This window comes from Rhynchophorus ferrugineus, unplaced genomic scaffold (genome assembly GCF_030347505.1).
Source record: "Rhynchophorus ferrugineus isolate W39M unplaced genomic scaffold, kcgeb_rfMv2 rfM7, whole genome shotgun sequence".
In the NCBI taxonomy this organism is placed as follows: Eukaryota; Metazoa; Arthropoda; class Insecta; order Coleoptera; family Curculionidae; genus Rhynchophorus; species Rhynchophorus ferrugineus.
Window position 1 is genome coordinate 2,432,450 of NW_027472586.1, and position 22,360 is coordinate 2,454,809.

The 22,360-nt window shown below is 31.3% G+C and overlaps 1 protein-coding gene across 5 annotated transcripts in view; it reads right to left on the bottom strand.

Moving 5' to 3' along the window:
- Nucleotides 1-22,360, bottom strand: part of LOC143200171 (uncharacterized) — a 65,005-nt gene that overhangs the window by 13,356 nt on the left and 29,289 nt on the right. For 3 of the 5 annotated variants that reach the window (XM_076410575.1, XM_076410573.1, XM_076410574.1), the window contains exon 3: nucleotides 6,308-6,549. In XM_076410575.1, coding sequence (XP_076266690.1) covers nucleotides 6,308-6,549 — 242 coding nt within the window. The remainder of the gene's footprint in view (nucleotides 1-6,307; nucleotides 6,550-22,360) is intronic. The other 2 variants (XM_076410577.1, XM_076410576.1) reach the window with 1 other exon arrangement.

A 22,360-nucleotide genomic window follows, 5' to 3' on the forward strand; every position in this document is an offset into this window, starting at 1 on the left:
TGCTATTTTCGCTTGATTTAAGAACCCCTTTCTGTATAGTACACAAAGAAAACCAATTGTGGTAGTTTAAAAGTAGAAAGTCTATTTAATATGAACGGATACTTTAAATTAAATACGAACTTGGCAAATATAGCGTTGTGTCGTTAGAGTATTGTAGCAAACTCAACTGCACTCAATTTATTTTTCTTTGTTATTGGAGCGGGAGTCGGTTTCTCCGCAAGAATCATAAATTCCGTCTCGTATGAGACGACGCTAGTTATATTGTTTCAGTTTTTTTCCAGTTTCTTTCAATTCAATTTCTATATATAGATTCTGTATGTGAAAGGGGTGCTTAAAATTGATCGGATTTTTTCAATGAATGGACTTGAATACATTACAGATGGTATTATGATATTATATAGATTCGGGTTAAAATTACGTTTTTTTTCATTGTTTTAGATTTAGGACAAAGTTTAGAAGACGTAGAATTATTTACTGGTGAATTTCTATTATTTTAGTTGAGAACAGAGTTTAATCTATATAGGAATTTTGCTCTAAAGACTCAATTAAGACAGGAGCTGATAAAATTACACTTTCTTGCTATCAAATGATTAAATTACTCGAGTTATTTGTACTAGAGGATAAATCCCTAGCTCCCATTTACAAAGTGTCTTTAAAAATGTTTATAGTTACTTAGATTACTGCAATAGAGTACAGTATTAATTTAAGGAACACGTGTGTTAATCGGTTTGACGACTGTCGTGTAGAATATTCGGTTTTCGTTACTCAAATTATTCCCAAAGCATTCCTCGCAAGCTTCCAAGGATTCGAAAGTAGATCAAAACTAGTCAAATATAATAGAAACAAGATCAATATTTAAACATACAATATATACAATATACGATAAAAATACAGAAGATCAATATTTAAAAAAATATGTTGATATATCGATGAACACAAAATATCGATAACGAACCACGCAAGATTCGGTTCAATTCCTAAGAAGTTAATGATTATTATTAATGAGCTGGGAAAAATAGTACAGAAGTTTAATTCTATTGATATGTCTAACATCTGGGTTCAAAATCATAATATATAGTGTGGAGACAACGATAACGACAAAACATATCACAGAAAAACTAATACTAGAACATATTAAGGACCATACTAGTACCATGTGTTGAACAAGGAGACAGGGATAGATATAGCTGAGAATATAGATGAATATAAATGAAATGAAGTGACCAAAACATTACAAATTAAAATCACAATAGGGGTGACAGTAGTAGAAAGAAACAAGGAAGACCAAGATAGTTAAATAGATATAATAAAGCAAAATAATGGCAAGAGAGGGTGAAGGAGACGGAAAATAGTACAGAAGTTTAATTCTATTGATATGTTTAACATCTGAGTTCAAAATCATAATATATAGTGTGGAGACAATGATAACGACAAAACATATCACAGAAAAACTGATACTAGAACATATTAAGGACCATACTAGTACCATGTATTGAAGAAGGAGACAGGGGTAGATATAGCTGAGAATATAGATGCATATAAATGAAATGAAGTGACCAAAACATTACAAATTAAAATCACAATAGGGGTGACAGTAGTAGAAAGAAACAAGGGAGACCAAGATAGTTAAATAGATATAATAAAGAAAAATAATGGCAAGAGAGGGTGAAGGAGACGGAAAATAGTACAGAAGTTTAATTCTATTGATATGTTCAACATCTGGGTTTATAATTATAATATATAGTGTAGAAACTATGATAACGACAAAACATATCACAGAAAAACTAATACTAGAACATATTAAGGACCATACTAGTACCACGTATTGAAGAAGGAGACAGGGGTAGATATAGCTGAGAATATAGATGAATATAAATGAAATGAAGTGACCAAAACATTACACATTAAAATCACAATAGGGGTGACAGTAGTAGAAAGAAACAAGGGAGACCAAGATAGTTAAATAGATATAATAAAGAAAAATAAAGGCAAGAGAGGGTGAAGGAGACGGAAAATAGTACAGAAGTTTAATTCTATTGATATGTTCAACATCTGGGTTTATAATCATAATATATAGTGTGGAAACAATGATAACGACAAAACATATCACAGAAAAACTAATACTAGAACATATTAAGGACCATACTAGTACCACGTATTGAAGAAGGAGGCAGGGGTAGATATAGCTGAGAATATAGATGAATATAAATGAAATGAAGTGACCAAAATATTACAAATTAAAATCACAATAGGGGTGACAGTAGTAGAAAGAAACAAGGGAGACCAAGATAGTTAAATAGATATAATAAAGAAAAATAATGGCAAGAGGGGGTGAAGGAGATGGAAAATAGTACAGAAGTTTAATTCTATTGATATGTTCAACATCTGGGTTTATAATCATAATATATAGTGTGGAAACAATGATAACGACAAAACATATCACAGAAAAACTAATACTAGAACATATTAAGGACCATACTAGTACCACGTATTGAAGAAGGAGACAGGGGTAGATATAGCTGAGAATATAGATGAATATAAATGAAATGAAGTGACCAAAACATTACAAATTAAAATCACAATAGGGGTGACAGTAGTAGAAAGAAACAAGGAAGACCAAGATAGTTAAATAGATATAATAAAGAAAAATAATGACAAGAGAGGGTGAAGGAGGATATATATATATATATATATATATATATATATATATATATATATATATATATATAATATAATAGAAACTAAATGGAGGCTGATCCTTCATGGGGTATTAAACCATTAATTACTGGTTAATTTCTAGGAGATGTTAATATTCCTCCTAGAAAGAGTAAAAAAAACTTTCTAGCCACATAAAATAATAATAATGGTATTAAATATTGTTGTTGGATATATGTATATTAGAAAAACTTGAATAATTAATGTTTTTGAATATTCAATTGTTTTGTTAATGGAATCATAAATAAATACGAAAAGTTATTTGTAATTCAAACTAAATTAAAACATTGTGCTTATATATTCCAATACTAGACCACAAAATGCAATATAAAATACTGCATTACTGATATTCCGACTGTGACTTCAAAAAAACATTAGTAACGTGAGCGGTCTGTATTTCAAACTATGGTGGCATGCAATTAAAAGATAGAGCGAGCTGTGTAGTCTATCTGACAAATGCAAACGTATAAATAGTATTTTTTATTAACATAAAATCTTATGAAATATAAAAAGACTAGAACATTTTTCATTGTAGTTCTCTTTATTTTTTGTATTCTATTTATAATTACTTCGACATTTTAAAATAAATACTTATTACTGTTGTTAAGAATTTATAGCTTGTTAATACTATTTTATATTTGTAAATAGTTATCTAGTAACTAGATGATAAATTTGGCAAGTATCTATACCCTAACTCAGCAATAATTATATGGGGAATGTTAGTATTCATGAAAGTTATATAAGGTTGAAAACAGGGTTAATTAAAATGAAAGCGTTTAAATTTACTATCAAGAACTAATTTATTGAATGATTTTTGTCAATTACTAAGGCAACTTATACTAACTCTAGAGATACAAAAAGGTATTTATAAAAAATAAATTGATGTATGGATTATTTTTTCTGTCATAAGTAATTATACTCTAAACATTTTCAATATAAGAATGAATGTTGGGTCATTGAGCTTAACATATAACAAAGGACCCTAGTTTTGATTTTTCTTCGAATAACCTTCATTCTGCAGTAAGAGTTTCACTTCACTTGACTGACTCATAGTTTTGGTTTATATACCATAATTTTGTACTAGTTTCTTAATATAACTGACATTATATCTTTTGAAGCTTTGTTTAGTTTAAATTTGTATCAATATTTGATATAATCTCGACAAAACCCTAAAAAGTCCTCAAAATTACTTCAGCTAAATTTTATTGATGTTTATAATTAGAGTATTATCGTTTATTAAATGCTTTAATTGATTTTGAATATTTTATAAAGACCTAAAGGAATTCTCATTCATTATTTATGTAAACGACAGGGTGAAGTCAAGGAATAAAAGGATAATAAGTAGCAATTTGCTGTAATGACTTCCAGTCTTGTTGAAAGAGACAAAATAAAACAAATAATATAAACGCTGTTTCTTAGTTGTTTTGGAATATACTTCAATATTGTATACAAGTATTTATCAGTGATGCTTGTTTTGATATTTTTTGTGTTGATTTAAAGTGGTTCTTTGATGACAAGTATACTGTTAATGTATAGAACGGACTTAGTAAGTTTCATGGGCATTTTATTGGAGGATAATTAGTCATTATTACCTGATATACTCAGTCTAAAAACCTTCGTATGAAGTGTTTCTTTGTTAGTTTTTATTTTTAAATATAGCTGGAAACAATAACCTTGCAACATTTACTAAAGAGCCTTGCCAAATAAAAGTATATGGCATTTAATAAAGACGGGAAAAGTGCTAGAGGGCGATTTTCCGACGATTCTAAAAGTTATATTCGTTATAGTTTCTACGCTACCCTCGGTTCGATCCTTTAGACACGGCGTCGGAATATTTTTTGGGACACGTCCAACTTGGAGGGTAATAGCGGACATTTTTTGATCCATTAATTAGCGTTTAGCTATGACTGGAAAAAGTTTTCGACGTTTTGCAGCTGTTATCGCTTCAAAAAGTTTTCGGGAATGTGAATCTCCTCGTGCATTGCTGTTCCAGAATTTTACTACTATTTTTACTAAATATTTTTACTACAATTTTGTAGTAAAAGTAAAACGTTGTTTTGTAGTTTGCTGTAAAATCAGTAAGCAAAAATAACAATTGAACCAAGCAATGAAGGATCAGTTTGAATGATAGTAAATCTGTCCATGTCAATATTTCATTTAAATAAAATCGAACCATTTTGATTGCATGCCATCTTGATTATATGACGTTTAGCTCAGTTTCGTTTTAGCCATTGTGTTGTGTAGACCTCCAAATTCTATTGTGTATAAATATACGTCACAAGAACGAGCAGAAATAGTGACAATATTTATTGAAAATAATCGTTCCATTATCTCCACTCATCGGAAATTGCGTCAAAAATTGTCCTAATTCTCCAGTGCCCAATGACACAAGAATTTATCGTTTACATGCGAATTTTCGACAGACAGTACAGTACGACAGCAGACAGTTCGTCGTCGTTCTGGAAGATAGTGGCCTCGTAAAGCTGAAAATGTAGCTCTAGTGCGCGATAGTGTTGCGGGAGTCTCCAGAAACATCAATTCGGAGACGTGGTTCCCAGTTACATATTTCTGCACGAAGTTTAAGGCGAACTTGAAAACTGATCCGAAAATGTCCTTCACTCTAGGGTGTCGTATTCATGCTGGAAACATCATTGGTTCCTATTTTTTGAGTTAGTTTTGCAGTTACTGTTATTGCTAAACGGTACCAAGACATCATTCACATGTGGACATGTGGTTTCAACAAGATGGGGCCACAGCACGCACAGATCGTTTCAACGTTTTCTTCGAAGACTAATTTCGAGAAATGGCGAATTAGCATGGCGAGCCAGATCTCTGGATTTAACAGCACCAGACTTTTTCTTATGGGATTTCTTAAAATCAAAAGTTTATGTGAATAAGTCCCAAGCGATTCAACATCTTAAGGACAATATTCGCCACGGAACTGAAGAAATTCAACCTCAGATGTTGCAGGATGTCGAATCGCGGTCACTATTTAGCCGAAGTAATTTTTCAATAATAACGAGAAAAAAAAACGTAAAGACCAAATAAATTTTTTATGAAAACCAAACTTATTTATCTTTTCTTTATTTCGGTATATAGGTAATCACGTTGTCCTATTAATAAACGCAATTTCCCTTAAACTCGATTGACTTTAATGTATTGTGTAATAAATCAAAATAAATGTATACCAATATGAACGAACAAATTCAATATATCATTGTTTTACTTAAGCTAAAGTTAATGGTGCGTATATAGTGCTTTTTGTGATTTCATTAAAGAGTTTTTTTCTTTTTTCTTATCTTATTACATTCATTACATTCTATATACGTAATATATATATATATATATATATATATATATATATATATATATATATATGTATAAGTGTAACTATACTGCAATGGCCTGGAAAGCTTGCATTTTTAAATATTGTGTTGATATATATTTATTCTGACGGAAGCATGTATGTGTTGAGTGAACCAGCTGCGCAGATATAGATAACAAAATCAGCACTATGCGAACTATTGAAGCTTCAAGCTTTCTACTCGGATACCCCTGTTTGGGGCTGTATTTTTATTGTTAGCCCACATACTGCTGTTGGTTTCTGTGTCCTCGGTAACGTGTTGCTCACTTGATGGTTGATGCTGGGAGGGCTAAGAGGCGCCAGGGGACAGGATGGTCGGTGAGGCTGCTGATGAAACTTGGGCTGATAGGGTTCCAGCATCCTGATCTTTCCCCAGCGATTGAAGAACAGGGCTATGGCTCCCACCCAGATTAGTAGAACAAGGACCACAAGTAGGACTTCCTCGACACGGACTTGCACTATTTGGCCATCTGGAAACGAAGAGTGTGTATTGTCTTAATGATATAAAACCAATAAAATTTGAGCATGGTACATACACAATAGTACACATTATCAGTTTCACTAGCAGATGTCGCTAAACTTAAGTATGCAATGTTATGATTTGATACATGTGTCACTTTATTCCACTGACATCACGTTTCAAAATTATATATGTTATATCTTGCGAAAGTAACACCGTCAGAGATTTATATTTCTTTGAAAATGTCCATGCGTTTGTTGCACGTAGTACTCCTTTTATTTAGTCAAAAGAACAAAGCCCATGAAAGTCACCGTTTGCTGACAGATGCTTTAGATGAGAATGCTGTAACCTTAAAAACGTGTGAGGCGTGGTGATTTGTGTGAAAGTGGCGATTTCGATGTGCAAGACAAAGAGCCTTCTGGTAGACCGAAAAAGTTTGAAAATGCGAGACTGTAAGAGTCATTGGTTGAGAAGCCAAGCGATCGAGAAAATCCAAATGATGGGAAGATGGATGCCACGTCAAATGAATGACAGGCAAATGAAAAATCGAAAAATTGTCTGTGAAATGCTGTCCTTCAAGATCGAAAGCTATTTCTGCATCGAATAGTGACGTGTGATAAAAAGTGGATTTATTTTGAACACCCTAAATGCAAAAAATCATGGTGATCACCTGGCGAAGACGGCAGATCGACTTCAAAGCCAAATCGGTTTGGTCGCAAGACAATGCTCTGTGTTTGGTAGGACCAGAGTGGCGTGGTGTATTACGATCTGTTAAAACCTGGGGAAATAGTTAATAGTAATCGTTACCGACAAGGAATGATCAACTTTAACTATGTATTGATCGAAAAAAGTGCAAAATGGCCAGAAGACACTGTAAAGATTTATATGAGACAGCACGCGTCGTCTCATAAATCAAAACTGGTCAAGGAAGTGTTGAAAGCAGTTGGATGAGAAATATTATCGCACCCGCCATACTCTCCAGATCGTGCCCCGTTCGACTATCAACTTTTCGGATCAAGGGTATACGTATTTGCAGAGCAGTACTTCGCCAGTTTCGAAGAAGTTAGAAAATGGCTCGATGAATGGTCTTGCTCAGAGGACAAACAGTTTTTTTGGGATGACATCTATAAATTGCCGGAACAATTGGCAAAATGTATAGAATCTTATAATTTGAGTAAATACTTTTTCCCATTTTCTAGAAAATATAGTTTCTTTCCAAAAATCCACATGATACAAACCCATGATTTTTATATATTTTGTATTTATTGATAAGATATGGAGTCCAAGGAATGTTATCCATTCAGGTACGAAAATATTCGCTAATGATGCTGCATAGGGATTTCCATCCCTCAATCTCTGCTCTAAAGCTTCCTAAAACGGTTCAATTATGTTGAGGCCTGCCGACGGCACTGACCAGGGAAGATGCTCGATAATATTCTGATGCTACTTAAACCAAAACTGAGCTTTTTTGGCTGTGTATGAGCCCATCATTATTTTGCAATATGGCATTGGTTGGCAGGAATATGCTAGGCATAGTAAGAATTTGATCATTAATTAGTGTGGCCAGTGTATAGGTAAGTTAATAATTTATAAATTACAAATAAATGACAAAATAGAGTTTATTAATCTTCAACTCAAATATACGTATGCAGTAAATAAAATATTGACCGTTTTTACTAGGAATACCCGATAATTAGGTCATGTCATGTAATAATAAAATCGATTTGAATCAGCAGTACGTTTTTCCTAGTATAATAACTGTTTTGAAACAAGCCAATATATATATAAAAGTCAATATTCTGGAAAATGCGCTGCATTCATTAGAGAAACATTTTAGAGCGACCAATTAACGCAAAACGCTTGTTATTAATTATATTTATGTTAAACTTCGTTCGTACAAAGTGCTGTGTTTTAATTTTTGTGTTTTATGGTTTAGTGAATCATGGACCGAGTCATTCTAATTTTGTTTATGTGCTGAATACAATATTGTTCAAAAGTTTGAAGCCAACAAGGCGATTAAAAAAAAGACACTCAAACTTTATACTAACAATTAAAGTTTGTTAAATGAATTTAGTATAATTAAAAAAAAATAAACAAATTTTATTCGTTCTATTTATTAAGTTATTTAAGTATTTGGAGTCTGGAAATTTGTAAAATATATGTATTTTGAGGCGTAATAAATGAAAATCCTTGCTAAGTTGCATTAGAATCTATAACTTTGAAGATACGTGACATAAACAGAAAGTCACTAACTTTTTAAAAATACACTTTTCATTGTATAATTTAAAAAGTAGAAGATGTATGAAAATTATTGTAGCACCATTCGATTCAGCGTAAAATTCTTTATAAAGTCAACAATTTTTAACAACCTGGCATTACTTCAACGTAAATGACAATAAAAAATCTCAAAATGGCAAAAAATCCCAAATTTTCACGACTATATATATGGAAAAACTACCAAAATTTTTTATCCCTTCGATTAAGATAAAACTTGCAAAATATATGTATTTTGAGGCGTAATAAACGAAAATCCTTGCTAAATTGCATTAGAATCTATAATTTTGAAGATATGTGACATAAACAGAAAGTCACTAACTTTTTGAAAATACACTTTTCATTGTATAATTTAAAAAGTAAAAGATGTATGAAAATTATTATAGCACCATTCGATTCAGCGTAAAATTCTTTATAAAGTCAACAATTTTTAACAACCTGGCATTACTTCAACGTAAATGACAATAAAAAATCTCAAAATGGCAAAAAATCCCAAATTTTCACGACTATATATATGGAAAAACTACCAAAATTTTTTATCCCTTCGATTAAGATAAAACTTGCAAAATATATGTATTTTGAGGCGTAATAAATGAAAATCCTTGCTAAGTTGCATTAGAATCTATAACTTTGAAGATACGTGACATAAACAGAAAGTCACTAACTTTTTGAAAATACACTTTTCATTGTATAATTTAAAAACTAAAAGATGTATGAAAATTATTATACCACCATTCGCTTCAGCGTAAAATTCTTTATAAAGTCAGCAGTACGTTTTTCCTACCATAATAACTGTTTTGAAACAAGCCAATATATATATATATATATATATATATATATATATATATATATATATATATATAAATATATATAAAAGTCAATATTCTGGAAAATGCGCTGCATTCAATAGAGAAACGTTTTAGAGCGGCCAATTAACGCAAAAGCTTGTTATTAATTATATTTACGCTAAACTTCGTTCGTACAAAGTGCTGTGTTTTAATTTTTGTGTTTTATGGTCTAGTGAATCATGAACCGAGTCATTCTAATTTTGTTAATGTGCTGAATACAATATTGTTCAAAAGTTTGAAGCCAACAAGGCGATTAAAAAAAAGACACTCAAACTTTATACTAACAATTAAAGTTTGTTAAATAAATTTAGTATAATTAAAAAAAAATAAACAAATTTTATTCATTCTATTCATTAAGTTATTTAAGTATTTGGAGTCTGGAAATTTGTAAAATATATGTATTTTGAGGGGTAATAAATGAAAATCCTTGCTAAATTGCATTAGAATCTATAATTTTGAAGATATGTGACATAAGCAAAAAGTCACTAACTTTTTGAAAATACACTTTTCATTGTATAATTTAAAAACTAAAAGATGTATGAAAATTCAATATTCTGGAAAATGCGCTGCATTCAATAGAGAAACGTTTTAGAGCGGCCAATTAACGCAAAAGCTTGTTATTAATTATATTTACGCTAAACTTCGTTCGTACAAAGTGCTGTGTTTTAATTTTTGTGTTTTATGGTCTAGTGAATCATGAACCGAGTCATTCTAATTTTGTTAATGTGCTGAATACAATGTTGTTCAAAAGTTTGAAACCAACAAGGCCATTAAAAAAAGACACTCAAACTTCACACTAACAATTAAAGTGTGTTAAATGAATTTAGTATAATTAAAAATATAAATTCGATAGGAGAGAAGTCTTATATAGGCGATTATGACGTCAGTATTTGCTAAACTCCTTTGCTTTGTTTTTGCTTTAAGAACTTCTGACATAATTTTGACGAATGTTTAGGGTCATTTCCTTGCTTAGATATGTTTTGATGAGTGAAATCCTGCTCTGATTGTATAGTGTACACTTCTGGAGGTCGTTCGCTTTTTGATTGACGCACAAAACAAGCCAGTTTGTTTCAAAAACCTGATAATTGAACTTACTCCGTCCATAGGACAGTCTCCCTCCAGCTTTTAAAAGTTTTAGCATAATCTAGTCTATTTCTCTTGTGAATTCTAGTTAGTCTTGGTCTTTTGGATGCTATGTATCCTCAGTCCAACGCAATGTATACATTTTTTGCAGTTACGATATATGTAGGTGTATAAAAACAAAACTATTTTATTTCAACGAAAAGAAGTGTAAAATTGTCGGAATCAGTGGATAGATTGTAGTTCCGACCTTATGTTAATATAATATGAACGAAACCCTTAATTCTAAAGACTTTACTCGTGATATCTTATATTTAGGTAGTTTTTACATATATTTGGTTCGTTTTTCTAACAACTAGGACTGTATAAACATAAATTGATGAGTGGAAATCGAGTTGTTGGAATAATATTTAAGAACATTAAATTCACAAAGTACCGAAAATAACAGGTCAATTGAAAAGTCCCCGGCCTACCATAGTAAAAGATATTTTTTTGGCAAAATTAGTTTTTTTTTCAACATAATTCCCTTCAAGGGTGATATATACGATTTGCCCATTGCTTCAAAATAGGCCTCAGTTTCGGCGATCACCTCTTCATTCGATGAACATTTCTTCCCAGCGAGCATTCTCTAGAGATCTGAGAACCGGATATATCGCTGGGGCCCGCTCTGGATAATACGGTAGATAAGGAAGCAATTTGAAACCTAATTCATGGATTTTTGATACGATGCATTGTCTTGGTGAAGCAGCACTTTGTTTTTCTTCAAATGCGGCCGTTGGATGACTCTCGATTGGACTTTGGAGTGAAATAATGGAGCCATGTATCATGCGTTGTCACATATTGATGCAAAAACTTAAGTTTATTACAATTGATCATCCTCAAACACTTCTCCGAATCATCAACTCGTCGTTAACCACAGTAACAACCTCTTTTGGGCGTCCAGTGGATAACCGTCTTCGGTGCTCATTTCGCCACGTCTAAACTTAGCATACCAATCCTTGATGGTTGATTTTCCTGAGGCAGTCTCCGGAAACTCGTCATCAAGCCAAGTTTATGCTTCAACTGTATTTTTCCCTTCGAAAAGCAATATTTTATCAACACGCGAAATTCCTTTTTATCCATTTTTTTCACAATAACAAAAGTTGCTTCACTCAAAATGCTATAATTCACAAACTAATGATCCGACAGCTCTCAAGTTTATACACGCATCTTTTGAGGGTTAGGGCTAACTAAAAACATATGGATTTAATTCTAGTAGCGCCATCTATGTGTCAGGTCGGGGACTTTTCAAATGACCTATTATTTATTTCCTTTTAACTAATATTGGGCATAAAGAATCGCGAGAATTTATGTCAGAAGTTGAAAACAATATATATTAACCTCCATTAATAAAAATGATGCCTTAAAATAGAGTCGGGACTGATTGAAGGTCGTCGAAGTGCTCTAAGTACGCTTTCGAATTCCTTCCGGATTTCATTTCGTTGAATTATAAATTAAGTTTTCGCCATGACGGAAAAGTAAACGGGTTCTAAAACTTGGCTGCTCTTTCGGAATTATAAACGGCCCTTTCCTTCTTCGCTGCTGGTCATTGTTCTTTACGGGTTCAAAGAGATTTGTGACTGAAAAAATATTTTTAGAGAATTGTTACTCATTATTACCAGGAAAAGAGCTGGAGATATATCCTTTATGTTGCACAACGGTTGACAAGTTTCTGTATTAACAAGGTTTAATAGTTTTTCGCAAATATTTTTTTAATATTAGTTTGTTCGATAAGTTCGCGAAAAGAAAAATTTCTATTAAGTATTGTGAACTTATTTTACTGTAATATTTTCGTACATTTTAATAAATTAATTCCAGCGAACCTCTGCGGAAGTTATAAAGTCTTGGTTTGAGGTACGAGAAGGATCGGAGCTCAGGGAGAAGTAAATCTGATGGTTCTTCGAGCTGTGAGAATACATTCGTTATCATGATGGAAGTTATTTTTTCTAAACAGTTTTTTTTCTGTTGAAACCATACATTTATATGTATTTTTAGGGCAAACTTTCGAAAGTAGACATAAACAGAAAGTCACTAACTTTTTGAAACTACACTTTTCATTATATAATTAAAAAACTAAAAGATGTATGAAAATTATTATAGCACCATTCGATTCAGCGTAAAATTCTTTATAAAGTCAACAATTTTTAACAACCTGGCATTACTTCAACGTAAATGACAACAAAAAATCTCAAAATGGCTAAAAATCCCAAATTTTCACGACTATATATATGGAAAAACTACCAAAATTTTCTGTTCCTTCGATTAAGATAAAACTTGCAAAATATATGTATTTTGAGGCGTAATAAACGAAAATATTTGCTAAATTGCATTAGAATCTATAATTTTGACGATATGTGACATAAACAGAAAGTCACTAAGTTTTTGAAAATGCACTTTTCATTGTATAATTTAAAAACTAAAAGATGTATGAACATTATTATAGCACCGTTCGATTCAGCGTAAAATTCTTTATAAAGTCAACAACTTTGAACAATCTGGCATTACTTCAACGTAAATGACAACAAAAAATCTCAAAATGGCAAAAAAATACAAATTTTCACGACTATATATATGGAAAAACTACCAAAATTTTTTATCCCTTCGATTAAGATAAAACTTGCAAAATATATGTATTTTGAGGCGTAATAAATGAAAATCCTTGCTAAGTTGCATTAGAATCTATAACTTTGAAGATACGTGACATAAACAGAAAGTCACTAACTTTTTGAAAATACACTTTTCATTGTATAATTTAAAAAGTAAAAGATGTATGAAAATTACTGTAGCACCATTCGATTCAGCGTAAAATTCTTTATAAAGTCGACAATTTTTAACAACCTGGCATTATTTCAACGTAAATGACAACAAAAAATCTCAAAATGGCAAAAAAATACAAATTTTCACGACTATATATATGGAAAAACTACTAAATTTTTTTATCCCTTCGATTAAGATAAAACTTGCAAAATATATGTATTTTGAGGCGTAATAAATGAAAATCCTTGCTAAGTTGCATTAGAATCTATAACTTTGAAGATACGTGACATAAACAGAAAGTCACTAACTTTTTAAAAATACACTTTTCATTGTATAATTTAAAAAGTAGAAGATGTATGAAAATTATTGTAGCACCATTCGATTCAGCGTAAAATTCTTTATTAAGTCAACAATGTTTAACAATCTGGCATTACTTCAACGTAAATGACAACAAAAAATCTCAAAATGGCAAAAAAATCCAAATTTTCACGACTATATATATGGAAAAACTACCAAAATTTTTTATCCCTTCGATTAAGATAAAACTTGCAAAATACATGTATTTTGAGGCGTAATAAACGAAAATCCTTGCTAAATTGCATTAGAATCTATAATTTTGAAGATATGTGACATAAACAGAAAGTCACTAACTTTTTGAAAATACACTTTTCATTGTATAATTTAAAAACTAAAAGATGTATGAAAATTATTGTAGCACCATTCGATTCAGCGTAAAATTCTTTATAAAGTCAACAATTTTTAACAACCTGGCGTTATTTCAACGTAAATGACAACAAAAAATCTCAAAATGGTAAAAAATCTCAAATTTTCACGACTATATAATGGAACCAATTCGAGGTATATGATATTATTTTTTATCACACACAAATCAATTCAAATGAAGATGAATATAATTTTAATTGTCGGGTAAGTCGAATTCCAAGAAATAAAATGTTATATCCCCGGTAATAATTCCGTCAATTTGATTTGATTTTATTTTAGGAATATCTATGCCGGATCGGCAACATAAATAATAATATGGTTTCCTTACCATCGAATCGTAAAGCAGTAGTCGTAAAAGGTTACGGTCGTCACATTATTAACGCTTTTTCTTACTTCATACGTTATTCGACTTTTTATTATGTTCTCAATTACACATCCTTTTATACTCTTTGTTTTATTGTTATTATCGCGATGCAGAAAATCGGTTTATCTGTGTAAAGGATATTAAAGTCGGTTTAGAATTGAATTTAACATTAAAAGAAACTGTATTATCCCTTCACGATATTTTTATTATACTTAGTGGTATTGGGTAAAATATCTTATTCTAAATCTTGCACTAGATACCATTGGATCAATTAGATCAGGTCAGGTGTTATATCATAAAAATATTTTAAAGTTATTGTATGTATTGTAATTAGTAATAGATGTATGATTGAAAGGGTAACGGTTTTATCTTTTTCAGCACAAAAATTGTTAAATAATATGGAAAAACTATTTCATAACTGGTTAGAAAAAACACGCAATAATAATAACATAATAATTATAAACATAAAATATTAAGTTAGGTAACAAAGGTTGTCTGAATATTATTTTTCAATATATTATGGGTTGGAAGTTATATCTTTAAGTTTAGCAAATAATAGAATTGGAAATAGAAAAAGGGTTGGAATAGTACATCATATTGTTTTTTTATATATATTTTAAAATCTCTTTCTACCAACTATGAGTTTATCTGCACTGTAGCTACAATTTAACGTGGGCTTCGAACCACGGTCCTCGGCATTAAGCCATCATCCCAGAAGACATCCGGTCTTACCCAGCCTGGTTACTGGTGTGACTGGGATTATTTTCCTTGTCAGATTTTAGACTCTTGCATAGCATAATTACAAATACTAGATAATCACAAACATAAATTTACGACCAGGATTCGAACCCACGGTTATCGCAACAGTAGGAGGACTGTCCTGTTGCCTTTACCACTACGCCACCAAGCCGGCTTTTACTAATTTTATTTAGTTCATATAACAATGCAAATAATTTAAAATGTATCAGACATATGAATATTTTAAAAAATAACACTGTTCAACAATTGTTTTGTTGGCTTCTTTTTTATCCTTTCTAATTATAAACATAATTATTTAAAAACATAATTGAGATTATCATATTTTATAACTAAAATGTATAGTAAAATCAGTTAAATACAGCAATTTCTATAAAAGAAGTCCGTTACCTACTTTATTCTTTAGGAAGTAGTTATAATATCACTGTAGTATCAAGATGTTACTGTTTAATAAGCTTGATAGTAAATTTAATGAGTTAATAAATGAGGAGTAGTTTTATTTAGTTATGAGGATACTTGAAAATCTCCAAGCATATAAAAAAATCAGAGTTTCTTGTTCAATTTTTTTGTAGCAGAATGGCTCCATATGATCAACAAGCTGTGATTTTGATGAGCTATGCTCACTTAAAAGGCATCGAGTCATATCAGGCTCTACCATGCTATAGTTGTAATTAATTTCGTATAGAATTTATCCCACTTTAAAATAAGAACTGAACAGGTGTGCACCAGGATAGTTATTTCGTCATATGTCTTTGCACATTAGAACTGCTTCAAAAAAAAGTGGAAGATGTGTGTGCATAGATATGTGTGCAATTGTTCAGAATATACATGAGCATTTGGTTAAAATGTGTGAAGAGACAAGGAATATTAACTGTTTTGCAGATATGACAAATGCATTAGGTATAATGCATTGATTAAATTTAGTTTTATCAATAAAAAAGTACTCAGTTAGTAACAGTAGTAAATAAGGAGAAATACAGTGATATCATAATGACTTTGGAAGGAGACCCTGCACCCAAGGAAATAAGAACTAAACGTAAAAGGTAAATAAGCTCTCTAATGAATGTAAAATACTTTACTTGGATATATAGTTCTTAATTAGGTAGATTAGGTCTTTGTTCTTTACGGGTTCAAAGAGATTTGTGACTGAAAAAATATTTTTAGAGAATTGTTACTCATTATTACCAGGGAAAGAGCTGGAGATATATCCTTTATGTTGCACAACGGTTGAAAAGTTTCTGTATTAACTAGGTTTTATAGATTTTCGCAAATATTTTTTTAATATTAGTTTGTTCGATAAGTTCGCGAAAAGAAAAATTTCTATTAAGTATTGTAAAAGGTAAATAAGCTCTCTAATGAATGTAAAATACTTTACTTGGATATATAGTTCTTAATTAGGTAGATTAGGTCTTTATACCACTACAAATATGAAGGAGCTTAGATGTACTATAATGTTAAAATAAATTATATTTGATAACATTTTTGTTTGATTATTTTATTTATATTAGAATTTTATTGTATATCAAAGGCAAAGTGATCTAAAACTGAATTTTATTGAACGTACTCTATTTTGTCCATTATTGTGAGTATACCATTCAATATCTTTTGTGGCTGTCAAAAAAGTAACAAGTTAATTGAAAAATCCCTGGCCTACCATAGTAAAGCACATTTTTTTGCCAAAATTAGTTTTTTTTATTCAACATAATTCCCTTCAAGGGTGATACACTGATTATAGCGACCCTCCAACTTTTCGATACCATTTTTGAAGTAACATTTCTCCTTTGCTTTAAAATGGGACTCAGTTTCGTTGATCAACTCTTTATTCGACGAAAATATCTTCTCAGCGAGCGTTCTTTTGAGATCTGAGAACAGGAAATAGTCGCTGGGTAGCAGGTCTGGAGAACACGGTGGGTGAGGAAGTAATTCGAAGCCCAATTCATGGATTTTTGACACGGTGCATTGTTTTGGTGAAGCAGCACTTTCCTTTTCTTCAAATGCGGCCGTTTTTCGGCGATTTCGTCCTTCAAACGGTCAAATAACGCTATGTAATAGTCGCTGATGATGGCCCTTCCTTTCTTCAGGTAGCCAATGAAAATTATTCCATGCGCATCCCAAAATACAGACGCCATAAGCTTGCCAATCGACTGTTTTCCCACGCTTTGGTACGGGTTCATCGTGTGCAGTTCACTCGGATGACTGTCGAGTGGACTTCGGAGTGAAATGATGGAGCCATGTTTCATCCATTGTCACATATCGACGCAAAAACTTGGGTTTATTATGCTTGATCATCTTCAAACACTGCTTCGAATCATCAACTCGTCGTTGGCTTTGGTCAAAAGTGAGCTCGTGGCGCCCACTTTGCACAGAGCTTTCTCATACCCAAATATTCGTAAATGATTTGATGTACACATTCAGTTGATATCTTTAAAGTGTCTGTTATTTCATTCAATTTCAATTTAGGGCCATTCAAAATCATTTTTTGGATTTTTTAAATGTTTTCGTCAGTAACAATCTCTTCTGGGCGTCCATTGCATTCACTGTCTTCGGTACTCATTTCACCACGTCTAAATTGCTTCACTCAAAATGCTATAATTCATGAACTAATGATCCGACAGCTGTTAAATTTATATATGCACCTTCTGACGGTTAGAGCTAACTAAAAAACATATGTATTTAATTCTAGTAGCGCCATCTATGTGTCAGGTAGGAGACTTTTCAATTGACCTGTTATAGAGGAAATATAAATAAAATGAACTTCTTAAATTTGTTAGTGATATTCAGACGCTGTTTACTTTATTTTTTTGGTGATTCTGCACTACTGCACTATCCGCACCACCATTCCAAACAGGAATAAATATGCGATAAACCACAAATAAGAGACGTTGTTTTTCGGGCACAAAGAAAAGCACCTCCGCGCTTTCCCGATTCATAATTCAGGAAGGAATCCCCGAGCCCGTGCAATTGACGGTTGCCGGCATGAAATATATCCCCGAGCTATTCTCTATAAATCATCGCGAGTCAAAGACGAAGAGTCAACACGAGAGGAGGGATTATTTGAGATTCGGCGAGTGTCCCGCTTAACAGCGCCGTTTGCGATACCGTCGGGTCGCCGAAGTAATTTGTAATTTAACCGTGACGACGCTGAGACAAGCATTAAAGTACCGTTAAGGCGGACCCGAGTGAGATGGCTCGATCGACGTTCATCAAATCGCACGGAAAAAAGAAAATGTTATTCCGACCCGACATAAGGTCGACGGTTTCCCCCGACCTACGACCTAACTGCATTTTGCTTGCTTTATGGATCGTAATCTCGGCAGACTGGCCAAATTGGATCTATTACGTCGGTAGTTTAATAACTTCTTAAGGCTCTTATAACGAATCGAGTATTTAGGAGTAGAATTATTTCGAAACAATCACCATAATCGAGCAAAATATTCTTAAAATATTGTCTTGACAATGCTATTTTATTATTCAATATATTGCAGTAATTTAAACACACTGTATAATGTAACATACGGTCTATTCTATGAAACTCTGGGATATCTGTGAAGCCGGATGAATACAGTACAGAGAAAAACATCAATATTTTAAAAAATATTGATATTTTCTCTTAACAAAATAAATTTCTTTTGGCGCCAGAGGGATAGTTCTCAACTAAAAGTTCGAAGCTCTGTTTCTAAAACGCTAGATTTATTATTAATATCTTCAAAAAAAATGCAAATTATTAGAAATTCGAAATTCAAAATTCCAATTTATATTTCCAAACTACTAGCAAATCTAACATAGATTTCCTCTAGAGGTTCCAGAAGAAAGTGCTGCGAGTTATTGTCGATGCCCCATATTATGTTTCCAACAAAATAATTTAGCGCGATATCCCCTTAGAGCACATAACGAAAGTGATTCGAAGTGTTAGTGCGAAGTACTCTGAAACACTATTAGTGCATCCCAAAGCACTCGCCAAACAGTTAAATGTGCACGATGACAGTGAATAAACAATAAATAAACTACCATACGATCTGATTAACAGACACTTAGGGTGGGTTATAATAATCTCCAGAATAAGGTAGAATAGTCTTTAGAATAAATTAGGATATAGTTTAGAATAAGTTAAATTGATCTAGAATAATCTAAAATAAGTTAGAATAGTCTTTAGAATAAGTTAGGATATAGTTTAGAATAAGTTAAATCGATCTAGAATAATCTAGAATAAGTTAGAGTAGTCTTTAGAATAAGTTAGGATATAGTTCAGAATAAGTTAAATTGATCTAGAATAAGTTAGAATAGTCTTTAGAATGAGTTAGAATATGGTTTATAATAAGTTAAATTGATCTAGAATAAGTTAGAATAGTCTTTAGAATAAGTTAGGATATGGTTTAGAATAAGTTAAATTGATCTAGAATAAGTTAGAATAGTCATTAGAATGAGTTAGAATATGGTTTATAATCTATAATAAGTTAGAATAGTCTTTAGAATAAGTTAGGATATAGTTTAGAATAAGTTAAATTGATCTAGAATAATCTAAAATAAGTTAGAATAGTCTTTAGAATAAGTTAGGATATGGTTTATAATAAGTTAAATTGATCTAGAATAATCTAGAATAAGTTAGAATAGTCTTTAGAATAAGTTGAGATATAGTTTAGAATAAGTTAAATTGATCTAGAATAATCTAAAATAAGTTAGAATAGTCTTTAGAATAAGTTAGGATATAGTTTAGAATAAGTTAAATTGATCTAGAATAATCTAAAATAAGTTAGAATAGTCTTTAGAATAAGTTAGGATATAGTTTAGAATAAGTTAAATTGATCTAGAATAAGTTAGAATAGTCTTTAGAATGAGTTAGGATATGGTTTATAATAAGTTAAATTGATCTAGAATAATCTAGAATAAGTTAGAATAGTCTTTAGAATAAGTTGGGATATAGTTTAGAATAAGTTAAATTAATCTAGAATAATCTAAAATAAGTTAGAATAGTCTTTAGAATAAGTTAGGATATAGTTTAGAATAAGTTAAATTGATCTAGAATAAGTTAGAATAGTATGATTTATAATAAGTTAAATTAATCTAGTATAATCTATAATAAGCTAGAATAGTCTTTAGAATAAGTTGGGATATAGTTTAGAATAAGTTAAATTAATCTAGTATAATCTATAATAAGTTAGAATAGTCTTTAGAATAAGTTAGGATATAGTTTAGAATAAGTTAAATTGATCTAGAATAAGTTAGAATAGTCTTTAGAATGAGTTAGGATATGGTTTATAATAAGTTAAATCGATCTAGAATAATCTAGAATAAGTTAGAATAGTCTTTAGAATAAGTTGGGATATAGTTTAGAATAAGTTAAATTGATCTAGAATAATCTAAAATAAGTTAGAATAGTCTTTAGAATAAGTTAGGATATAGTTTAGAATAAGTTAAATTGATCTAGAATAAGTTATAATAGTCTTTAGAATAAGTTAGGATATAGTTTAGAATAAGTTAGATTTATCTAAAATAATCTAGAATAAGATTCTAGAACGGAAATCATGTTATAATACTTATTTCCGATGGGCAGATTGTTGGCCATGTTGCCAAATGTCGACAACATTGTGCAAAACAATTAGAACTGATTAGAATTATCTCCTATTATCAATTTTGATAATAGGAGATAATAAATTTATTTTAGGGGATATGGTTTTGTGTGAGAAAGGAAATGTGACAATTACGAATATATTTATTGGAAAGAATCAATTTTTCTTTAGAGTAATCACTCTTTAGTACTACACAAACAATAACAAATAATCAACAGGTATAATAACGCGCCTTATCAAAACATATATCTATTACCATTCGTGCAAAGAACTGACCGACTGCACGCTGAAACGTAGTTCGACTAACTCTAACCCGAATTAATTAGAATGACCGGCGGTTGAACACTGTTACAGTAAAAGAAGGAAACCCTTGTTTGTAGCTGGATCAGCTTTATTGAGAAAGTTGCCATTCGGTCGGGAATTTTAATAGATCGTCTCCAGAATATCTGATAGGAGAATGTTTTTCCTTTAATTAAACTGCACTGGATTGGAGAAAGAAACAATCGCACTGTACAGTTGTTAATTGGGGTAAAGGGTCAAACTACAATACCTGACACTAGATTTTTATTTGGATTTTTGTTTGTTTGAAATTTCGTTTGAACCAAAACATGTCGGGTTATTTATTTTTTCTATCTTTGTGCATGGTTGTTTAATACGTCACGCTCCTTAGTAATAGTGTGAATATTAATTACGCTAAAAGACTGTATTACTCCATGGCAACCGATATCCTCCCATAACTGTTGTATATTCAGTGACTTTAAAAGAAAAGTATGAAAATATGAAACTAGTTATAGATTTAATCAAATGAAAAAAATACGACTAGCAAATTTTTGTCGATTAAAAAGTTCTTGCTATATTGGGTGGGCTACAGGAAGGTTTCACCAGTAGGAGGTTAGAGATTGGCCAAAAAAAAACTGGCTGTGCTTGTGGAAAATCAAAAGTTAATATGCATTTTATTCCGTAAGGAAATGTGATTCTTCCACTATTACATATAAAATTTGGTATAATGAAAAATGTTGTCAAGGTTATCGATAAAAATGGTAAAGTATTTGTCTATTTGAAAACTGCTCTTTCTATATTAAATGATGCTAAATTAAAAAAGACATTTTCATTGACCCAACGAATAAGAAAACTTATAAGAAACAATGAAATCGATGAAAATGTTACCGCTAAAGGGTTGGCGGCTTGACTACCTCTAAAGAACGTAATTCATGGATTTCTAGGCAATCCTAAAGCTGAAAATGTCGGCTTTTTACTGATTGACATATTACAAAACAAGGGATGGAAACAACTATGTTTTTAAAAATAAATTTATTACATTTCCATTTGTATCCGCCTCCTCCTAAACTTGGAATGGTAAGTGGCGAACAAGGTGAACGATTCCACCAAAATTGTACATATGTAGTAACAGAA